Source organism: Barbus barbus (genome assembly GCF_936440315.1).
Source record: "Barbus barbus genome assembly, chromosome: 7".
In the NCBI taxonomy this organism is placed as follows: Eukaryota; Metazoa; Chordata; class Actinopteri; order Cypriniformes; family Cyprinidae; genus Barbus; species Barbus barbus.
The window spans coordinates 22,910,260-22,934,010 of record NC_136735.1 but is presented as its reverse complement, the minus strand read 5'-3'; the positions used below and the strand labels follow the sequence as shown (position 1 = coordinate 22,934,010).

At 35.2% G+C, this 23,751-nt stretch overlaps 1 protein-coding gene across 4 annotated transcripts; it reads left to right on the top strand.

Annotated features, from left to right (window-relative positions):
• The first annotated feature begins 555 nt into the window (after positions 1-555).
• Positions 556-23,331, top strand: LOC306872499 (general vesicular transport factor p115-like). 4 transcript variants are annotated; one of them, XM_079421084.1, is made up of 26 exons: positions 556-804; positions 1,258-1,344; positions 1,920-1,984; positions 2,076-2,152; positions 2,278-2,289; positions 3,428-3,528; positions 3,639-3,741; positions 6,244-6,299; positions 6,401-6,521; positions 6,621-6,799; positions 7,374-7,514; positions 9,509-9,597; positions 9,677-9,831; positions 10,123-10,328; positions 11,662-11,682; positions 14,513-14,623; positions 14,941-15,059; positions 16,216-16,397; positions 16,788-16,909; positions 19,535-19,673; positions 19,770-19,933; positions 20,203-20,262; positions 20,376-20,474; positions 21,885-21,980; positions 22,098-22,313; positions 22,431-23,331. In XM_079421084.1, the coding sequence occupies exons 1-26, from the start codon at positions 739-741 to the stop codon at positions 22,521-22,523; spliced, it is 2,880 nt and encodes a 959-aa protein (XP_079277210.1). In that variant the 5' UTR covers positions 556-738; the 3' UTR covers positions 22,524-23,331. The 4 variants fall into 4 exon arrangements, with proteins under 4 accessions (XP_079277210.1, XP_079277211.1, XP_079277212.1 ...); XM_079421085.1 differs by lacking the exon at positions 2,278-2,289; XM_079421086.1 differs by lacking the exon at positions 11,662-11,682.
• Positions 23,332-23,751: the final 420 nt, after the last annotated feature.

Sequence of the window (23,751 nt, the reverse complement as noted above, 5' to 3'; positions counted from 1 at the left end):
AGTAGAACATGTTGCAGCTGGGTGTTTATTTATTACTGTTTTTATTCTTTTGGTTTCATTTTTATTCAGTTTCAATGTGTTAGTCTTGACATACAATAAACTGAAATCTGTGCTGTCCAGTGCAAGTGTTGTGGCTTTAAATCAAAAGACAAGATCAGAAGTGTAACACTTGCAGTTTGTTTAATTTATAAAGAGAAACATTCAGCATGGATTTTTATTTTATTTTAATTTTTGCAGTGAATCAATTTACAAGCAAAGAGACAAACCACAGGGAGCTACAATACATGAAATATTTAAAGGAAATAAATCATGATATATTAACTTTTATACCACAGAACCACAAGGTCTACAAGCAATTGTTTTATTTTTTTATTAATTTAAATGTTATTATTATTTATATTATTATTGTTATCATTATTTGAAAGCTACTACACATGAAAATAAGCTGGTAAATGAATGAACATTATAGTTGCCCACCATGGTGTTTATGTGTAACTGTCTCTTTAAAAGACCGTCATTGACGCTTTGGTCAGCCACGTATCGCCACGTCTCTGCGCATGCGCGTCCTAGTCAGTTCCGTGCTGGGTGCTGTTGTGTTGAGAGATCAACATCAGGCAGCTGCTGTTTTTAATGACATTTACTGTCGGCCTGTCCTGGAAATTCTTTTTTCTGTAACAGACGTTTAATCTGTCTGAACATCGACGTTTACAATAGTAGCCAAAGCGGACACATAGCAGGATGAATTACATCTGGGAAGTAGTGGGAAGGCATCCAACAGGCCAACAGCCTACTGGAGAAGAAACAGTGAGTTCATTTACTGCATAAACAAATAAATGTGTGAACAAATAAAAATGAATGCAGTTTATAAACAACTGAAAGCACCTGCTCATCGAGTCAATGACAAACGTTACATAAGGCTAAACAGTTCAGCGTGTGTGTGTGTGTGTGTGTGCGTGTGTGTGCGTGTGTGTGCGCGCGTGTGCGTGTGCGTGTGTGTGTGTGTGTGTGTGTGTGTAAATACGAAAGCTTATGAATCAGGATTTCAAAACGTTTCTAAATGACATTTCCAAATCAGATGTGTTTATGTCTATGCTACCTTGATGTAAAGTAAGTTTGAATGACATATGTTCAGTTAGACTGAATGTTTGCTGTTTGGTGTGTTGATAGTTTATGTATGGATAATTTGACTTCACTTTATCCCATGTAATAACAAGGTATTCACAAACTGTTCTTGTGCATCTGTCTGTTCATTGTCAGATTCAAAAACTGTGTGACCGAGTGGCTTCATCCACCCTGTTGGAGGATCGAAGAGATGCTGTCCGTGCCCTCAAATCTCTTTCCAAGGTGACCAGCAATTAATGCTTTCCATGTTGATGTTAGTAAGTGAGGTATTATGGGTGCTGTACATGTACACTGCCATTTAAAAGTTTGAGGAAAAGTTTTAGTAAGGTAGTAAATTAAATACTTTGAAACAGCAAGATTTCATTAAGGATTGTCCAATAAATCCTGTCATTTTGAACTTTGTATTCATCAAAAACCCCTGATAAAATGTATCATGGTTTCATCAAAATATTAGGCGGCACATCTGTTTTCAACATGTATTTAATCAATTAGAGGTTGGGACTCGAGACCATAGTTAACTGTTTTATAAGTCTATATACATTGGGCACTGCTCATAATGCATTGGTGATATTACAGTAAATTGAGTATCAAAATAGAAGGACTACAGTACATGCTCCGTAAATCTCACAGAATGATTTATATTTCACAAACATGCCTTAAAGACTATGTGAGATTTTTTTTTTTTCTTCCTCCTACACCTCTAAAGCACTTATGTCTCGGAAAAGAAATTTCTGTATTGAGGGATATATATATATATATATATAAGAACATGTGTTAAGTAGATGTATTGATTACAGAAATACCGCATGGAGGTTGGCACAATGGCTATGGACCATTTGGTTCGTATACTGCAGACTGACCGGTATGTTTCAAACTTTGGTCAGAAATATAACATTCCCTGTAAAGACATTTGCCTCATAATATGACTTGTCTTTGGTGATTATTTGAAACAGGACAGACACTGAAATCCTAGGTTACGCTTTGGACACTTTGTACAATATTGTTTGCAGTGACGAAGAGGAGGAACCAGGTATGTTATATTCTAAACCTTGTTTCAGTCTGTTACTAGTCTCCCTCTTGCAGTTTATGTTTGATGAGCAGGGAAATATTGTACATCTGATCGTCCTCCTTTTCTTTCCATGTTTAATCCACCAGATGATTCTGAAGGTAAAGCACTTTTTTGTGCATGATGCTATCTAACCACTAGCCCATCCATGCTTTGAAATCCCTGCAGAATACCTCCATTATGCATTTGATACTGGGGGAATTTCAGTTTCCCAATTCTACAAAACAGCAACATTTAGGCATTTTACATATAACAGTGTAATGATTTCTGGTTCTAACAGATGTTCAGTTAAATTGAAATCATTCTCAAGTGCTAAAATGTTGTTTAGATGCCTAAATGAAAAGATGTGTAAATGAATGGAAACCCAAATCTAATTTACAACACTTCCAGTTGTTTTTAAACGGGTCATATGCAGATTTTGTATTTTTAATAGTAGTTTCTGCTGCTGGTTGGGATATTAGAAAATGATCCAAAACCTAACATTTCTTTTAATCAATATATTAATTTAGCTACTTAAGATTTGGTAGCAGGTATGTGTTCCTTATGTTCAGCTCAATCAAAGGTTGAGCTACTGCACTGATTACATAGTTTAGTTGTTTGTGGACTTCCAAGTTAATGATAATTAAATTGTTAGAATAAAATAAATAACATTGTCCACTAATAAACAATTACAATTTAACAATTATTCACAATCATTTAATAATAATTCTATTTAGCATGGTTTCATCTAAATATAGGGAACCACATATTTAGCAATTTTTTAGGTTGTTTACTTTTAATAAAGCCCCCAAAATCAAATTTCTATTGGAAACGGGAAAGAAAACTGCACTTCTCAAGCTATGTCCTTGTCCTTGCTTTGTCCTAATATTAATAGTATTAAGTGTAATACATTTTTCTCTGTGTGGAAGAGGTTAAGCTTTAACTGGTGTGTGGTTTTGTTTATTTTATGTTATTTTCTCTAGTTTACTAACCTGTGGGTCGATGTGCTTTTTTTCTCTCTCATTGTATTAATACACTTCTTGTCAGCAGACATGTTCCACTGCTCTTCCATCTGAAGTCTTGATAACATATGTACTGAAAACAATTTTGGTTGATCATATTTAGCAGCACACTGTATCTCCTTTTTCCTAGTATTATTTTGATATCTGCTTCCACTTTTCTTGTTTTCCTCCCTGCATTTTTTAGCGTTAATGTAATCAAAGAAAAGTAAAAACGGCTGCTTCTCATTTTCTCTTTCAGAGGAGAACCAGCAAAAGCAGGAGGATGATTTGGGAGCTCAGTTCACTGAAAAGTTCATCAGGGAACCAGATAATATCACACTTCTCCTCACACTGTTGGAGGTAAGCTAGAACTGATATTTCATCTACTAACTAGACATTTGTTGTCTTGTTGCTTTCCATATTTCTCTAACATATTCCTGATGTTTTTTTGACTGTTTTGCCTGCGGTAGGAGTTTGACTTCCATGTCCGCTGGCCAGGTGTTAAGCTCCTAACGGCACTTTTGAAAAGCCAGTGTGCTCAGGTCCAAGGCATCATCCTTGTCAGCCCAATGGGTTAGTCCAAAAAATTAATTTTCTCTTGTAATTAGGAAAGCAAAATTAGTGTGTCTGATTGTTTAGAACTATTTGCTGGTACCTGTGGTCTGCTTTTGTTTGAAAACACTGATAATTGCATGCCCATTTCTTGTGATAGAACACAATTTCTTTTTGAAACAAATTTTCAAATAATAAATGACTTATTTTGTACAGTGAATATTTGATTACAATTCATATACAGTGTATAAAATACATTACCGTTCCAACGTTTGTCAGTATTTTTTATTTTTTGTCAGTAAACACATTTATAATATTACAAAAGATTTCTGAATCCTGGTAAAAAAAAAAAAAAAACATTGTTTTCACAAATACATTGTGAATCCCAACACGAATAATAGTAAGAAATGTTTCTTGAGCACTAAATCAGGATATTAGGAAGGTTTCTGAAGAATCGTGTGAAAAAGTAAAAAAGCAGTTCTTTTAAACTGTAATAATATTTCAGTTTTATGGTTTTTACTGTAATTGTTAAAATACATACACTGTAAAAAATGATCGTGATTTTAACGGTAAAAAATTGTGAAAATGCTACAGTAAAAACCTGTTAAATGGTTAACGGTAATTTCCTGTAAACTGACGTTCTCAGAATTCCCTGCGTTGCATTTAAAATTTAAAGTTTGAATTTGACATTTTTTCTTTTAAATAACTGTTTCTTCTTAGTTTTTTTCTTATCAGTTATGTTTATTAGGGTTGTATGTTACATCTAATGTTGTTAAATTAATGTTTATAGCATATTTCAGTTTAATGAGTCTCACCATGATGGTGTTTAGTGCTTGTGTGAATGACACTGTGCACCTTCTATATATGCTATTATTTAAAAACTGCTTGTGATGGGCTTTGGTTCATCATGTGACTTTCTCATCACCACCTGCATTTGATGGTTATCAGTGTATTTCAAAGATACAAAACAGATTTCAGTACTTTAATAGGTTGGTATATTAACATTATATCAGTTAAAGAAATTACGGTATTTAACTAAATTTAAGTTAAAACCGTAAAACCTAAAATGTTGTTACCGTATTTTTATGGTATAATTCCGACAACCACAGCTGCCAGTTTTTTACTGTAAATTTTACGGAATTTTTTTTTTTTTTACAGTGTACAGCCTTGATGAGCATAAGAGACTTCTTTGAAAAATATGTTTGAATTCGAGTGTATATATTATAAATTTTACACATTTATTTAGCCCACTTTATAACTCTGAATATGAAATTATAAATTAGCTAAGATATCTACAAAATGAAGTACTACAAACCAATGTGATCCAATAGACTACCTCAATTAAAAATGATAGCCCATACATTCTCATTAAAAATTAAACTGGACTTGGTTGTAAATAGAAAGCATGTGAAACAAAAAGCAGGGCACCACATAATATGGTGCAAGAATGCAGTAGCAAGTCAGGATTCAGAAGCCAATGGTGCAGGTGCTGTTCACATAAGTTTCACATGTTCATATTGGCACCCTGAAAATGAGTACTTAAAGAGATAATTCACCCAAATATAATAATTTTGTCTTTATTTACTCAGTGACTTTATGTCTGAACAACGTTAGTCTCCACTGACTTTAATTATTGGGTGAACTAACCATTTAAAAAAACATCTCCTGATACCTTAAGAAGTTTTAGAACCAAAGCATCATTTGAAATGATTTTGGATTTGTTAGGTATTGCTCTGCTTGCTTGCAATTTAACAACAAATGTATACTTAAAGTGAACAATGTGACAACTCCAGCACCCTTTTGTTCAGTTAATCCTTGAATAAATGCCACTCCCAAAAATCTAAGCAGCCACAAAAGCTGTTTATATGTGGCTTGTGGTGACTTTAGGTTTAGTGGTTAAAGACTAATATGCAGCAAAATAAATACTTTTATTAGGCAAGGATGTACAAAATTATCAGTAAAGACTTGTACATAGTTACAAAATAATCTATTTTAAATAAATTCTGCTCTTTTAAAACTTTCTCTTCTTCAAAGAATCATGAAAAAAAATTGAAAAAATGTTTCTTGAGCACCAAATCAACATATTAGAATGATTTCTGAAGGATCGTGTGACACTGAAGACTGGAGTAATGGAAAATTCTGCTTTGTCGTCACAGGAATAAATTACATATATATATATATATATATATATATATATATATATATATATATATAGATATATATATAATTTTATAATGTTGCTGATTTACTGTGTTTGTGATCAAATGATTGCAGCCTTGGTGAACATTTTTCAAAAACATTTAAAATAAAATATGTATAGACCCACTCAGTCGGTTGGGATATTCACAACCCATTGCTTTGGCCAATTGAAATTTGGAGGATAAATATTTTTTCATTTTACTCTCACAGGTCAATATCTGTGGTGACTTTTGCTCAGATTTCAACATTATCATTATTTAAAGCTGTATGGATTCTTTTCTAGATATCTGGTTTCTAATGTTGTTGTGTTTTCACACTCGATAGGAGTGTCCAGGTTAATGGATCTACTTGCTGACTCCAGAGAAGTTATCCGTAATGACGTAAGTGTTATTGGTCCACACATTAGCATGAATGTTCATAGAGAAAAGCTTTTTTAAAGTTAAATTAAACCATTGTACTCTTCCCCCCTCACCCCATTAAGGGTCTCCTGCTGCTGCAGCAGCTAACCAAAGGCAACACTGCTATACAGAAAATTGTGGCTTTTGAAAATGCATTTGAGAGACTTCTTGAAATTATCATAGAGGAGGGTTCAAGTGACGGAGGTATACAGTTAACAGACACTTTTTATTTTTAAAATAGAAGATGAATTTCCACCCTGAATTTTCAAAGATTGTGAAGTAATCTACATCTTCACCTCACAGGTATTGTGGTGGAGGACTGTCTTTTATTGTTGCTCAACCTCCTGAAGAACAATAGCTCCAACCAGAATTTTTTTAAAGAAGGCTCTTATATACAAAAGATGAAGCCGTGGTTTGAAGTGGGGGATGACAACTCTGGCTGGTCGGCACAGAAGGTCACCAACCTCCATCTAATGCTACAGGTCTGATATGAAGAATCCATTTAATATGTTGTGCTTAGTATTACAATGCTTACTACAATAAGATTTATTGTGGAATTAAAACATTTACTGTGAGTTTAGTTTTTATGGAGGTTACTTGAATAGTTCTAGTTATTATTATAATAATAATAATGATAACAAATATTATATATTAGTGTTTTTATTTTTTTATTTTATTATATTATACAATATTACCCACCTTATTTGTAATATAAGAGCAGGCATGGCTATTGGTAACTTGAGTGGATCCGGTGTCTTTCGCTTCCATTTATTTGACTTGTATAAAAACAGTCTGTTATGCTGCTTTATATTGCAACCTGTTATATGTCATTATATTGTTTCAATTCATTAACATAATCATAAATGCAGTGTTTGTTTGTTTTAAACACAAAATAGCTTTACTGTTTACTGCATTTCGTTGTTCTTCTAGTTTACTTATACCAGCAAATGATTCTTTCAAAAAACAAATCCAGGTTGCATAGAAGCAACAGTCAGCGAGCATTGTTTTCTTATGTGAAGATGAGTTAAAATCTCTAGTTGTGTTTTGTCTTTGTAGCTGGTACGAGTGATGGTTTCTCCAGTGAACTCTCCAGGGGCCACCGCCAGCTGTCAGAAGGCCATGTTCCAGTGTGGTCTCCTCCAGCAGCTCTGCACCATCCTCATGGCCACAGGTGTTCCTGCAGACATCCTCACAGAGGTCAGATTGCTGTCAGAACCTTTTTTCCAGAACCTGGAAGTTTACAGTGCTTCAGAATACTGCTGTGCTTCTGTTGATGTCAATAGGAATAGTGCACTGAAAAGACAGAGCGTGAAACTCTCAAGCACTACTCAGAGTGTAGTGTAGGCCAGCGAAAATATATATGTGCTAAACTTTTTAGCCTCTAACTCAATCACTGGCAAGTGAAATCTAACAGTGGACATTATTTGGTCACCTCCCGCAATATTTAGTCACATGTTGAGAGTTTTGAACAGTACTTTCGATTTAACTGCCCAAATCCATTCAGATGAATCAGTTTCAATCTTAAAGGATTCGTTCACTTTCAGAATAAAAATGTCCTGATAATGTACTCACCCCCATGTCATTCAAGATGTTCATGTCTTTCTTTCTTTAGTCACAAAGAAATTAAAGGGATAGTTCATCCAAAAATGAAAGTTCTGTCATTAATTACTCACCCTCATGTCGTTCCAAACCTGTAAGACTTCCGTTCATCTTCAGAAACACAAATTGAGATATTTTTGATGCATTCTGAAAGCTCTTTGACCCTCCCATAGACAGCAATGTAATTACCATAATCAAGGTCCAGAAATGTAGCAAGGACATCTGTAAAATTATCCATGTGACATCAGGGGTTCAACCGTAATTTTACGAAGCTTTTCTTGCACACAAAGAAAAAAATAATAATAAAAGGGTGAACTTTTTGAGGATTTTGAGGAAAACATTCCAGGATTTGTTCTCCATATAGTGGACTTCAATGGGAGCCAATGTGTTGAAGGCCCAAATTTTCCAAAGTTTCAGTGCAGCTTCAAAGGGTTCTACACGATCCTAGCCAAGGAATAAGGCTAGTAATAAAAGAAATAAAAATGTATATACTTTTTAACCACAAATGCTCATCTTGCCTTTGCTCTGTGATGTGCAGGCATGACTTAACGCATTACATAATCATGATGGAAAGGCCACACATGGTTAGATTTCCGTCTCTACGCTGCAGTTCAAAAAGGTAGGGTAGGGCAAAAAAAACAGTTTTTGAGGTTGAGCTAGAAAATGACAGATTTTTAGAAAATGGCTGAATATTTTGCTAGATGAGATCCTTATTCCTCGCCTGGGTTTGTGTAGAGCCTTTTGAAGCTGCAATGAAACTGCAATTTTGACGCTTGACCCGTTGGCTCCCACTGAAGTCCACTATATGAAGAAAAATCCTGGAATGTTTTCCTTAAAAATTTCATTTCTTTTCAACTGAAGAACGAAAGACATGAACATCTTGGATGACATGGGGGTGAGTAAATTAGCAGGAAATTTTAATTCTGGAAGTGAACTAATCCTTTGAGAGAAGATTAAAGTTCAAGTCTGTTCATTTTTGTCATTCAGTGTGCAGTAGTGTATAAATGTAGGTGTGCAGACTCCAGTAATGTTTCCTGCATCGCCTATGTTCTCTCATCCACCTCATGAGTTCAGAGCTGCCATGAGATGATATGAGCCAAAATTTAGTTTTGTCTACTCTTATCATGTCACTTGACATCATGCTGTCATCACCTGTTACTATAGCAACCAGTGTACATACATCAGATAGTGAAACCATTGTTCAAAGAAATGGATCCCTATTAAGCACTTATAAAGTAAGGGGTCGTTCACACAGTACACGTTTTTGCATTTAAAATTGCGAGGCACGAGTAGTGGAAAGGAAAAAAGAACGCAGTGTCTCAGTGCAACTAATTTCAACTTAAACAGCATTCTTAAAAATGCATTGCTCACGTGCAAGATACTGAAAATGATGCAAGATATTAGCAAAACTGTCAAAAACATTATCCCTAACTATGCAGCATTCAGTTAAAAAAGTGCAGTGTTGCACCATGTATACAAAGCTGCCGTCTTTTTACTTATTCAGTTCTTTTTTAACTGTATCAAATATCACTGTACCAGTGATGTACCAACTGAAATGTTTAAAGTATTTTCTATTTGTCTTTCTTGTGCAGACCATCAATACTGTGTCAGAAGTCATACGTGGCTCTGAAGTGAATCAGGACTACTTTGCATCAGTTAACGCACCATCCAATCCACCAAGGTCTGGTTTGTCCTTAGCACTGTTTATTGAAACACTAACCGAAAAAGGGAAAGTTGGTAATATGAACATATTCCTCCAGGCCTGCGATTGTGGTTCTTCTAATGTCGATGGTGAACGAGAGACAGCCATTCGTTCTCCGCTGTGCTGTACTTTACTGCTTCCAATGCTTCCTGTACAAGAACCATAAAGGACAGGGGGAGATTGTAGCCACACTGCTGCCCTCCACTATAGATGGTAAGGGTTGCCCTGACTAGTTCTGCCATTAATGGATGCCTTGGTGTCGACTATTCATGCATCAATTGACTTCAGTTGGTTATGTGTTATACATGGGAACAATAGGAGGACAATTATACTATAATTTAACTAACTTGCATAACTTTGGTGGTTATTTTTCAGACAGTTATTTTGTTTTTCACGGTTTAAATTTTTGATTTCACTAATCAAACTTTTACATTCAAAATCATTTTTTCCCCCTTGTCATTTGTGTACATTTTATGACCCATGTCATGTCTCTCTATCCCTCAGCTAACTCCATCTCAGCGGGGCAGTTATTGTGTGGAGGTCTGTTCTCAGCGGACTCTCTGTCAAACTGGTGTGCCGCTGTGGCTCTGGCTCACGCGCTGCAGAATAACCTCACACAGAAAGAACAGCTGCTACGGGTACAATTGGCCACCAGTCTCGGCAAGCCACCCGTTTCCCTTCTCCAGCAGTGCACCAACATCCTGTCCCAGGTACCCTCTCTCAACCCTCTCTCAACCATGTTTTCATGGCTGTTTAGTCGACATTTGGGTTTAAGGCTCCGAGCGTGTGGACTTTGGTCAAGGGTATTGAACCTTTTGGATTAAATTTTTTACCTCAGTAATTCTACCGTATCTGCTTTTTTCAGACACTCACTGTTGAAAAGACTAGACTGTGTTGTGTTTTGGTTGCTGGTCTACTGCATGGGGTGCTGATGTGCTAGTTTGTTCTCAGGCTAACAGTCAAATCCACCTTTTTCAACTAGGTGCATGGCTGCACAGCTAAACCCAAGGCCTTAACTATGTCTTGAACATTGGGGGGGGGTTTCTTCTTGAAAATGTCAAGAAGAATAAAACATTTTGGTAAAAACACTAATTTGAACCACGATATTTTTAAAATATGCACCATTTGTCTAAATTTTATGCGTAATGTTGCAAACACACAAACAATGTCTTCCTGTCTCATCACATTCATTTTAAAACATTACGTTAATCACATAAATTACAGCGTGTATTTTCAATTCAAAGCTAAATTTCACAAAAAGGTTCAGTAGTTTGTGTTTTCGTAAATCAGTTTAATAAATGTGACCCTGGACCCCAAAACCATTCATAAGTAGCACAAATATATTTGTAGCAATAACCAAAAATACATTGTATGGGTCAAAATTATCGAATTTTCTTTCATGCCAAAACTCATTAGGATAATAAGTAAAGAACATGAAGATATTTTGTAAATTTCCTACCGTAAATATATATTTTAAAAAAGTAATATGCATTGCTAAGAATGTAATTTGGACAACTTTAAAGGGGATTTTTCTCAGTATTTTTATTTATTTATTTACATTTTTTTTTTTTATTTTATTTTTTTTTTGTACCCTCAGACTCCAGATTTTCAGCTTTCAGATGATGTATAAATCTCAGTTTAAAAAAATTGACCCTTATGACTGGTTTTGTGGTCTAGGGTCACTAATATTTAGCTATTTAAATCTTACCTCGCACTCTTTCACCATTAAAAACTGAATTGTCACGCAGGAATTTGCGCTCTGTTTTTGTTAACAGTAAACACTGATGAGCATGCTTTGTTACGATTTGGCTATTTCTAATTGACTTGTCCCCCTTAATGTCTATAGTGGTTACGGCCCTGGCTAGACCAGCACCAAACCAGCATAAACAAGCCTGGACCATCCAGTTCATACTGGTCTAAGCTGTTTTTTCAGCCGGTGTGGGGTAGGTGTCCCAAATTTTGGAGACACTGGGAACTCGTATGGGAATGGTAGCTTGTGGTTGTCACTAAATTTCAAAATGAAATGTGCTGTGGTTTTTGCAGGGTGATAAGCTCGACCGGAGGGTGAGTATTTCAGCGTGGACAGTTTAATGTGATGGTGTGGCTTGGCCTCATTTTCCACATTGGGGGTTCATTAGGTGTTTTGTGTTCTTTCTGTTTGCTGTTTCTGCCCAGTTTGTTGTGTCCCCTTACTGACCCTGGCAGCCCTGGCTTTGACCATTTGATTTTCAACTGCTGACCGCATGCTCTGGTCTTTCGGGCTTGCTCTGGAAGATACAGATGTTTCGGACTCAATCTGTACTATTATTCACCCATTTTCAGGTGGCTGCAAGTCCAATGAGTTTATGACAGCAAATATTCATTCGAAAGTAATTTTTCTGATTGCTTTTTCTGCTGCCCAGTACTTTCCTGTTTTGCCATTTGTGAATTTTTTTTTCTAAACATTATTTTGTGTCAGTTTTTGAGCAATTAACTCTCTCCCATCCCGGCATCTCTGTTACTCTTATGGCATGATTTAGAACTGCAGTTTAACATTGAAAAAAGTTTCTTATCACTTCAAATTTCAAGTATGCCTTTTTTAACCCTTAATTCACATAAGCTCACACTTACAGATGCTGTTTAAAAAATAGTTGAAATGTTGAAGGATATTTTGAACAATAAAACCTACTGCATAGTGCTTGAATGCAAATGTGCATGCTTCCTTTCAAACTCGAAATTATTGCAAACCATTCAAAAGTTTCAGGTCAGGTTTTTTCTTTTTCTTTTCTTTTGTAAAGAAAAATACTTTCAGCAAAGACACATTCAGTTGATCAACAAAAGGAGTAAAGACATTTATAATGTTACAAAAGATTTGTATGTCAAAATATTGAGCAAAAAACTTTTTAACATTTCTTGATGGGAAATGTTTCTTAAACACCAAATCCATATTATAATGATTTCTGAAGTATTGTGTAATGTTGAAGACTGGAGTAAATTTTGAGTTACATTTTAAATATACTGAAACAATTGTAATACTTTTTCACAATATTACTGTGTATTAGTGATCAAATAAATGCAACCTTGGTGAGCATAAGAGACTTTGTTCAAAAACAACGTTTTTTTAAAAACCAAACATTTGAACGGTAGTGTAAGTAATGCATGTAAAGGCCAATTCGCTCCGTACAGACAAACGCCAACAAACGTTTTTTTTTTTTTTAGTTCAATGTGTTACCCCTGTCAGCGTCTGTTGCAGTTGGACGGAGTTTGTTTTTTACCCAGCTGAACATGTTCAGTCAGTGTTTGTTGGTGTCTGTTGGGGCAGTGTGAACATGACCGTTATTTTTCATAAAATTCTAAATCCAACAGTCAACGTGTTTGTTGGCGTTTATCTGTGCGTTTTGAAATATGCAGTGAGGTGTAGTGTGTACGAATATCTGGATGATGTAATTCTTCGGCTAAAAATACAAAGTCAAATTTTAAATACTTTTTAAACTTTTCACAGCTTTCTTTAAGTAGAGCAGAGGCTAAACATTCATTAGGCACATAATTATCTGCAACTGAAAAACATTGAATGCTTCTATGCACTAAAATTGTTTGAGTGTTCCTATTGAGTTACACTACCCATCTTAAATTCATAAAGTAGAAGTCGTGGGCCTAATGGTTAGAGAGTTGGACTTGTAATCCGAAGGTTGCGGGTTCGAGTCTCCGGCCGGCAGGAATTGTAGGTGGGGGGAGTGAATGTACAGCGCTCTCTCCACCCTGAGGTGGAGGTGGCATACCACGACTGAGGTGACCTTGAGCAAGGCACGGAACCCCCAACTGCTCCCCGGGCGCTGCAGCATAAAATGGCTGCCCACTGCTCCGGGTGTGTGTTCACGGTGTGTGTGTGTTCACTGCTGTGTGTGTGCACGTTGGATGGGTTAAATGCAGAGCACGAATTCCGAGTATGGGTCACCATACTTGGCTGAATGTCACTTCACTTTCACTTCACTAGATGGTAGCATTTGTATTAATACATCATTTGGGATGCAACTCTTGACTTTTCTGTGGAGGCTGTTTTAGTTTAAGGCGCTCCAGATTTTGTGTTTGTGTCCCGAGTATCTCAGTGGACTTGAGCTTGTGTTTGATGTTTCCTTCTCCTGTTTTTTCCGCATAACATATAAATATTTTACACCTTTATGTTTTATTAATGGGAAGTCATAGACCTTTTTTTTTTTTTCCTCAAAAGCTAAATAACTAAAATTGTGTGTGCTGGTAGATAGTATAGAAAATTGTCAAATCTTGGAAAGCCTTTAACCTTCTCCTTTGACTTTTAAATAAAACGCATCTGTTATTCACAGTTACTAATTGCAGATATGCTGTGATAGAACATGGATTGGGTTTTTGGTAACTTAAAATCGAAATGGCACACACACTCCGTTCTCTCTGACTGTTTTTGTTTAGTCTTAAGCTCATAGATGTTGAATATAATTTGACCCTCTAACAGCAAACATTTTTCAATTTGTAATTCTCATTTATTATTATCTGTAAATTTAATTGAAAAAAGTCCGTTTGTTGGATAGTTTTTTGTAAAATCGACTGCAAAACAGGTCAAAGACAAGGGTTAGATGGGCTCCAACTGCTCGGCACATTTCTAACTCAAAAAAACCAACCTTCTGCAATCTTGCTGTTTATTGCATTTCTACAGAAATGAGCAAATATGATTTGGAGGACCTTGGAAATATTGTCTAAAATGAGTTTTATTAACAAATGACAGATGTTGTACAATGTAATGTGACTTTCTTGCAGTGGTTTCTTTATTAACTCATTTGCTCATTTCTTAGATGTTAAAGATGTGTGCATCTCAATATAAATATGTATGGCAGTATGAGTGTGTGATTAAGACCCAATTGTGTGTTTTTGTTTCTGTGTTCAGGGTAGTAGGGTGCAGACGAAGGTCGGCCTCCTCATGTTGCTCTGCACCTGGATCAGCAACTGTCCAATTGCTGTCATGCACTTCCTGCACAATCAAGACAATGTTCCCTTTGTATCCTTCTATCCACGCTCACAGGCACACACTTGATTTATGAAGCTTATGTACATATAAACATCTCATTTTACAGTGAGGATAAAGCTTGAATCTTAATTAATAATTCACAGTGTGACTCTGGGCTTTAAGGTGATCAGTTCTGGTTACAGCTAGTCGTTGAATTACATTTAAAGCAACCACATTACATCTTTCATTCCTTGCAAACTAGACTACAACCAGTGTAGACTTGTCTCTGATTTTGATGGCTCGTGTCATTAAGTACAGTTATTTGTTTGTCACAGGCTCTGTGCATTATCCTTAACTGAAGTTTTCAGCTGACAGGTCAAATCTCAGAAAACCTGGGTGAGGATGAGCGACTGGTTCAGGGTCTGTGTGCTCTGTTGTTGGGCATTTGTATCTACTATAATGACAACAGCTTAGAGAATTACACAAAGTATGTTCTTACTTTACACTTTTTCTATATTTCCACTCATACTTTCTTTTATTCATATTTCTTTGTATTATAACTGGGGCTGTGAGTTGATTTTAAAATCATGATTCATCTTTTAATTGGTGTTAATACATTAACATTACATGAAAATTAGGTAATTGGACAAATTGGTGTTAAAGGGTTAGTTCACCCAAAAATGAAAATTCTGTCATTTATTACTCATCCTCATGTTGTTCCAAACCCGTAAGACCTTCGTTAATCAGAGCACAAATTAAGATATTTTTGATGGAATCTGAGAGCTCTCTGACCTTCCAACACTGATTACGTTCTGGGGTACTCTCCAAAATGGCGGAAGTCGGTAACTCACGGAGAAGAATTGCTGAATAAATTGTTGTTATTGTTTTCTTTGCACACAAAAAGTATTCTCGTAGCGTCGTAAAATTACTGTTGAACCCTTGACGTCACATGGACTATTTTACCGATGTCCTTGCTACGTTACTGTGCCTTGATTGTGATAATATCCTTGCTGTGTATGAGAGGGTCAGAGAGCTCTCAGATTCCATCAAAAATATCTTAATTTGTGTTCTGAAGATGACCGAAGGTCATACGGTTTTGGAACAACATGAGGGTGAGTAATTATTGACAGAATTTTCATTTCTGGGAGAACTAACCCTTTAAATGTACGCTAAACATAAACGGCAGTAAAGATTTGTTTTACATGTTTGTAAAAATAAAAAGCAGAAGCAGAACTTTTTAACATTCATGATAATAACGCATTACTTGAGCATCATATTAGACACTGAAAACTGGAGTAATGGCTGCTGTAAAATATATTTTTTTGCCATCGCAGAAACAAACAAATAAATAAACAAAACTTTCAAATTGTTATTGTGAGATGTAATACTATCACAATATTACTGCTTTTGCAGCATTGAAACAATTGCAGCATTGGTGAGTGTAAGAAACGTCTTTGAAAAACTTTTTTTTTTTTAAACTTACCGACCCCAGTCTTTTGAATGGAAGTGTGTCTAATTAATGTGATTATTAATTAGCGTATTACCATTGACAGCCCTCCTTATATAATTTGCCATTATGACATAAGTTGTGCCTCCTTCTATCTCTCACTGTTTCACAAAATATTTTCTCTTCCTCTCCACAGAGAAAAGCTGAAGCAGTTGATTGAAAAGCGCATAGGAAAAGAAAACTTTGTGGAGAAGCTAGGCTTTATAACCAAACACGAACTGTATTCTCGTGCTGCTCAGAAACCTCAGCCAGCCTTTTCCACCCCAGAACACATGATGTTTGATCATGAGTTCACCAAACTTGTTAAAGAGTTGGAAGGTCAGTGTTGGAGCCCTGAACACAAACTAATATCTCTTTTCTCTCGTTATTAACATCTGTCAGTGATCCAATCACAAGTGCACGGTGTTAAATCAAGTCTAAATGTGATCCAGACCCGTTGAAAAGTTTCATTTTTGGGTGAATTATTCCTTTGAGTCCAGGGGCAGTATTACCTCTGCCATTTTGTGTTTTTTGAAGTCCACTCTTCATTCTGTGCTTCATAAAATGTTCATTTTGTTAATATCTTCCATCCTCTCTAAATTAAACAGTGCACTTTGTTGCTGAGCCTTAAAGAAAATTTGATTACTCATAATATGACCCTTTTACCTCATCCATAATGTTTTTTTTTCACAATGGTTCCATCCATAATGGTTTTTTATTTGTTCATAGGTATGATAACAAAAGCGGTGCTTAGGTCAAGCGAGGAAGAGAAAAAAGAAGAAGAGGTGAAGAAAACACTAGAACAGCATGACAGCATTGTAACCCAGTACAAAGAGTTGATTAGAGAACAGGTAAAAATACATCAAACTATAATCCATTCTCACATTTATGTCTGTGCAAGGTTTCAAAGTAGTCCTATTGATATTTTAATCTATGTAGGATATTCAATTCTTTTGGGTTATTCATGAAGCAACAATAATTTGCACACCTCATCGGTCTATTTTATATGTAAATCATGAGCTCTGCTGCAAAAAATTTATTGTTTCCCAGCTAAAAATACAAACAATTTTTATAACAAGTACATGTAAAGAGTCTTGTAAAAAGGAGTCATGTTGCACATAATTGTCTCTCCTTTTTATAAGATGTTGTTTATTGAATATTTGATTACTATCTATACCTAACATAAAGCTGATATGCCAATACACTTAAATTCAAATTATTTATGTTGTGATCCAGCCAGTGCAGCTTGAGCAACTTTTGTGAAATGACCACTTCAAATATGATGTTCAAAATTGTGCAAATCTTCTTTCAGTCACCTCAATCCTTACAACAACATTTGATTAGATTGCATGCCAAGACAGGAATATAGGGTAATTACCTTGAATGTTAATCGGTTACTAAATCCAATTAAAAGAATAAACTCATTGCTAAAATGAAAAGAGAAAATCAACAGATAATATTTTGGCAGGAGACTGACATAGAGCATGGAAAATTAGGGAAAATGGGATTTAGAGCTTTTTTTTCTTCATACAATAATGGTCGTAAATGGGGAGTATTAACATTAATTTCAAACAAAGTTCATTTTCTTTTGCTTTCTGAAATTACTGATAGGGAAGAGCGATATAGCCTTGTAATATACTTTCTTTTCCTCTGCTCATATGTCTCACTCTAGAATTGATTATTTTGTTATGTTTGGCTCAGAACGACATAGGGTGAAGGACTGTGAAATAGGAGCAAGAGACATCTCAGACCATTCTGGAGTATATCTTACAATGTTCCTGGAGAGTAAACCTAAAAAGACATTCTACCATCGTTAGACGGTTATTATAAGGCAGCACAGCTAAGACACTTGGTTTGCTGGTGTAACGATGAATATTCTGCTAAGTGGAAAGATTTTGAACAGTCACAACTTGAATTACCCCTTCAAGTATTACTAGGAGATAGAAATTTTCAGCAGACACAGTTACATTAGGGCTGGACAATAATTCAATATCAATATGTATCGCGATATAATTTTTTTCAATAACGGTGATATGATTTTTAAACACATTTCCGATATACATTACCAGTGTTTCTCATACATTGATTTATTTGTGGCGTTTGACTTTGTTGAATAAACATGAGCACTACACCTTTCAAAATGCGTTGCGGGTGTTTTATATGAATGTGTCTCTGAAGGGAACCGACTGTCTTCAGAAAAGTTTCGATGACATTTTCATTTGATCTGATTAAAGTCGCGTTCATGAGCGGAGCTGCTTTGATTACAGCCGTTACCGGGGAAACCGCTAGTTGTGCTGCTCTCACAGCGCCTCCTGCTGGCAGACAATCAGATGGCATTTTCAAGAATAAGCCCGTCTCAAGCAACATGCAGCAACTCGGAGCACTATTCATACTCTTTATCCTGGCTGAAGCACATCTGTTTCAATCTATAAGAACAATCAGCCTACACTACCAGTCAAAAGTTTTTGAACCGTAAGATTTTAACGTTTTGTTTTTTAAGAATTCTCATCTGTTCACCAAGCCTGCATTTATTTGATCCAAAGTACAGCAAAAACAGCAACAGTTTATATTTTCTGTTTGAATATAATTTTAAAATTATTATTATTCCTGTAATCAAAGCTAAATTTTCAGCATCATTACACTAGTCTTCAGTGTCACATGATCCTTCAGAAATCACTCTAATATGCTGATTTGCTGATGATCAATATTTAAAACAGTTGAGTACATATTTTTCAGGATTCTTTGAATAGAAAGACCCAAAGATTTATCTGAAATGAAAAGCTTGTGTTACATTTATACACTATTCCATTCAAAACCTTGGACCTTGGAGTCAGTATAATTCATTTATTTTTATTTTTTGGAAATAAATTATAGAAATTAATACTTTTATTTAGCAAGGATGCTTTAAATTGAGCAAAAGTGATTGATAAAGACATTTATAATGTTACTAAAGATTTGTATTTCAGATAAATGCTGTTTTCTCTGAACTCTTCTATTCAAAGAAACCTGAAAAATTCTACTTGGCTGTTTTCAACATTATAATTCATGTTTTTTGAGCAGTATATCAGAATATTAGAATGATTTGTCATGTGACTGGTGTAATGATGCTAAAAATTCAGCTTTGAAATCAGGAATAAATTACATTTTAAAATATTTTAAAACAGAAAACAGTTATTTTAAATAGCAAAAATATTTCAAAATGTTACTGTTTTTGCTGTATTTTGGATCAAATAAATGCAGGCTTGGTGAGCAGAAGAGAATTCTTTAAAAAAAACATAAAAAATCATACTGTTCAAAAACTTTTGACCGGTAATGTATGTTAGCCTATAGTTTGAAGTTAAAGATATTAATATTAATAAGATGTTTATTTGACAGTGACTTCACATTTCTTGTTTGTATGAAGGTTAAATACAGATAAAAGGTGAACATTGAGCATTTATTAATTTTCCATTTCTCCTCTGTTCATTTAATTGCAGGATTCTCAAATAAATGAACTGAAGGAGCAAGTAACATTGCTGACTTCCCAGAATGAAAAGTTGCAGAACACCATAACACAGCAGTTCTCTCAGATCCAGCAGCACAAGGATCAGTACAACATCCTCAAACTCAAACTAGGTACTGATCAAATATCAGATATGTATCAGTAGTATTTGCAATATTTTAGAAGAAATTACTTTTACAATCAGCCTACTCTTTCTTCACGTTCTGTAGGTAAAGATAACCAGCAGACAAGTAATCAGGCAGAGGCGGCACACATGAACGGCCTGCAACCAGAGGAGCTGAGCCAACTCCGAGAACAACTTGAGGAACTGCAAAGACAAAACCTGCTGCTGCAGACACAGCTGACTGAAAAGGACTCTCTAGTAACCAGCCTGGTATGAGTGTTCAAAAATTCTAAATTGAAATGTATTTTCTATTGGTATTCTAATATCTTAGCCTTTTACAGTAGCATTTACAATATCATTCAAAAGTTCGGGATCATTATTATGTTGTTGCAATTAATCTCTTATGCTCACCAAGGCTGCATTCATTTGATCAAAAATACAGTAAAACAGTAATATTTTGAAAACAAAAAAAATTATACTCACCCAAAATGTTTGAACAGTAGTGGTATATTTGGAAATATTTGGTTTGTGCCCAACAGAAAACTGAGGGAGTACCATCAGCAGAGGGGTCAACCTCAGAGGTCACAGAATTACAAAAGGTACAATTCCAGCCTTTCCCTTCAATATATATTACATACAAAACACTAATATTATATACAAAATACTTTGAACGGAGTTGAATTTTTTTTCTTTTTTAAATGTTTGATTGCAGGAGGTGGAGTTGCTGAAAGCCCAGCTGCAGAGCCAGACCGCAGAGATCACACAACTACAGAGTGAAAGACAGGAGCTACTCAGAGGATCTGAGACCACAGTAAGTGTTCCAATAATTGTACAGACCGTACAGTCCACTACACTGTAGTCTCAGCTTCAGATAGCATTCCCACAGAACACCTGTTTTTCAATCTCAAAATCGTAAAATCCAGTCTTATGGAGTCAACATGGGAAGGCTTTTTTCATCAGTCCACTAGGAGAGGAGAGGAAACACTGTGATTCTATTTTTAAGAATTCAAATTGCTTCCCAAATTATGGAAATAGATTTTCTAAATAATAATTAACAAAATAAAATTGGCAACTGTGAGAGCAGTGCAAGCACCCAGACAGTTTAGAGAGGGGACACCTCAGGGCACGAGCAGCAGTCGGGTACATAGGGATGTGCGATATGTATCATCTACAAACATACCATAAATGTGTCACTCACTTTGCAAAAAACAAGCCTTGAGAGGGCATGGTTTCACTGCATGATTTAGCCTGTTAGAATGCCAACGAAAATAGTTTCTAACAAAGCCACAGCAGAAACATTGTGCATCTCTGAGCAACACCCAGTAGTGTTTTGTTATTGAACGAGTCTGTGTTTTTAACTAATCATTTGAATAATTCAGTGACCCATTCATAATTTCTGAATGAATCATATGCTTTGAACAGATTGTTTGAATGATTCAATGATTCATTTACTCATTAAGACAAGAACTTACCACCATCTACTAATGGTTTTAGTTTCATATTTAAAATATTATTTGATTTTTCAATACTCTAATTTGTAAATAGATCTAAATGCCACTTCAGAGGCAGCATCTGTGCCACCTCTAGTGCAGTGTCACATTGAATACTATCATCCAGAAATGAAAGGGGTAGGACAAAAACCACCTGGAATTTTAAGTAGCCTAACTTCATTAAGTAACTCCTGAAACTTCAATTAAGTACGATACCGAGTTGAAATTTGATTGAAAATGGGGAAACCAATCTCACAGTGAGTCCACCAGAAAAACTAAATTGTTTATAAGGTACCGGATCCTACAATACACAAAAATGTTCAAATTGCATTCAATTTTCTGTTTAAAGAAACATTTCTGTGATGGCAAATCTAAATTTTTAGTGTCATTACTCAAGTACTTCAGTGTCACATAATCCTTAAGAAATCATTCTAATAAGCTTTTTTGTGCTCAAGAAACATTTCTTATTATTAATGTTGAAAACATTATACATTATAATGTTTTTATAAAAACAGTATTTTTTTCAGGATTATCGTAGATTTGATGAAAAAGATTTTTTTTTTTTTTTAAATATATATTTTATAACAGTGTAAAAGTCTTTACTGTCACTTTTAATGCACCCTTGCTGAATAAAAGCAATGATTTCTTTCAAATAAAAAAAAGTCTAACTGACCTGAAACTTTTGAACGATTGTGATTGTGCTTATTAGTTCAGTATTGTCTTTCTCTCAGGCTGCAGTTCCAGGAGAAGACCGTGTCTACACAGAGAAGATTGCCGAGTTAGAGAGCAGGCTCTCTGCTCAGACAGCAGAGACACAAAAGCTCAAGGTGACTAGACCTTTTTTCATCATTCACTCGTTTGCTTACTTTGTGCATTTTACATACATTTTACATCATTTCCCATTTAACACTTGCTCTTTTTTTCTGTCCTACCCTGTCTTTCAGGGGGAAGTTAAAACTCTTCTGGAAAGTAAGGAATTGATGGAGAAAGAACTTGCTTCCGCCACGAGCACAGCTGCCATCATGCAGGCTGAGAAGAGCAAGTTGCAGCAGGAGGTGCAGGAGTCCAAGAAGGAGCAGGACGATCTTCTCATGCTACTCGCTGATCAGGACCAGAAGATTCTGAGCCTGAAACAGAGACTCAAGGACTTGGGAGAGACGGTACATTCCTCACAACAATGCAGAACATAGTTTCACTGGCTTTGTATTCATCAAATGTCTTTTTGGCTTCTTGCATTTCTTCTTATTCTTGGTTCCTATTTGTCTTTTTCCCCACAGATTGAAGATGAGGATGATTTGGATTCAAGGGACCAGTTTGATGATGATGATGATGATGATGATGAAGAGGAGGAAGAAGAGTGTGATGAATAAAAAAAAGTATTGACTTAATAGTGGAAGTGAAAGACTGATAATATTAACCTGTCACTTACACACTTAGAGAAAGAGATTGTAAGCCTTGGACAGTAGAGCTGATCTTCTGATTTTTAGAAGAATCGCATATTTCTTTACTTTCTTCATAACTGCATTTTAATTTTTAGAATTTATTTTGCAGTGGAAAACAATCCAACTAATTGAACCAGACCCATTTCATTTTAAAGAAGCTTTGAATTTATTCAGATACAGATGAATACTTTCTTTTTGGTCAACATTCCCAGTGCGTATGTCCTGTAGAAGAATCTGGAGAGCTATTTGCACTAATGATGGAGAGGAGAGAAGATTTGCTTCTTTGTTAAACATAGTGCAAGGCCACAGAGAAAGTTCAGTCTGCATTTCCGTACAGTTTTGCAACTTGTGAGTGTCTTGATGATGGATGGATGTATTCTGTAAGACATGCCTTTTCTGCTCAGGTGCATAGTGAACTCTAATATCTCATTCAAAGTTAGATTTCTGCCTGGTCAAATGGCTTTTGTTGTTTTTTTTTCTTTCATTTGTTCCTCCGTGTCAGCAGTTTTCAGAATTGTTCATCCATACATTCATATCTACAAATGATCAAACACACTCAACCCACTTTGCATTGCATTGTGTTTTTCAGTATAACACTTCTGAAGTCCCATTAAATGTTGGGATGCTACACTTTCAGGTTCCTAAAAAACTGGAGAGGTATTTTGCAAAATTTGATTCAAGCTTTGGTTAATTTATGGATAAACAAGCCTCCTTAGAATAAACTATATAAATGCTGGTCTCTGATGTTTTGGTTTTAAACTAAAGTTTTTAGTTCATGTTCTTGATAGGTGTGTTGTTCAATATACAGCTGTATTTGAGGATTGACTGAGGACTTTTCCACTGCTAATACCCACAAATATAATTTTGACATGAATTGCATTCATAGTCATGTTTGATAATGAATTATACAACAATTATTAAGGAATTGTAAAGGAAGGCATATAATAATATTAAAGTTCATAACATGTTTTGCATGTTATGAAACTGCTACTATATAAGTATAAATATTTGCTATTTATACACTACAATTTGTTCTTCTGTTCAAGGTAGCATTAAAATCAAAAGTCCAAACTGAAATATTATAAAAATGTTATTTTTTGAAATATTCTTATTTTTATCAAATAAAAAGTATATTTTTATATTTATATTTTAAAAC

Excerpts from the sequence above, each read along its gene's own strand:
- LOC306872499 (XM_079421084.1), top strand. The coding sequence starts at position 739 with ATGAATTACATCTGGGAAGTAGTGGGAAGGCATCCAACAGGCCAACAG. Across the intron at positions 3,529-3,638 it reads TTCTCCTCACACTGTTGGAG|GAGTTTGACTTCCATGTCCG; the intron begins GTAAGCTAGAAC and ends TGCCTGCGGTAG. Across the intron at positions 14,624-14,940 it reads ATCAAGACAATGTTCCCTTT|CTGACAGGTCAAATCTCAGA; the intron begins GTATCCTTCTAT and ends TGAAGTTTTCAG.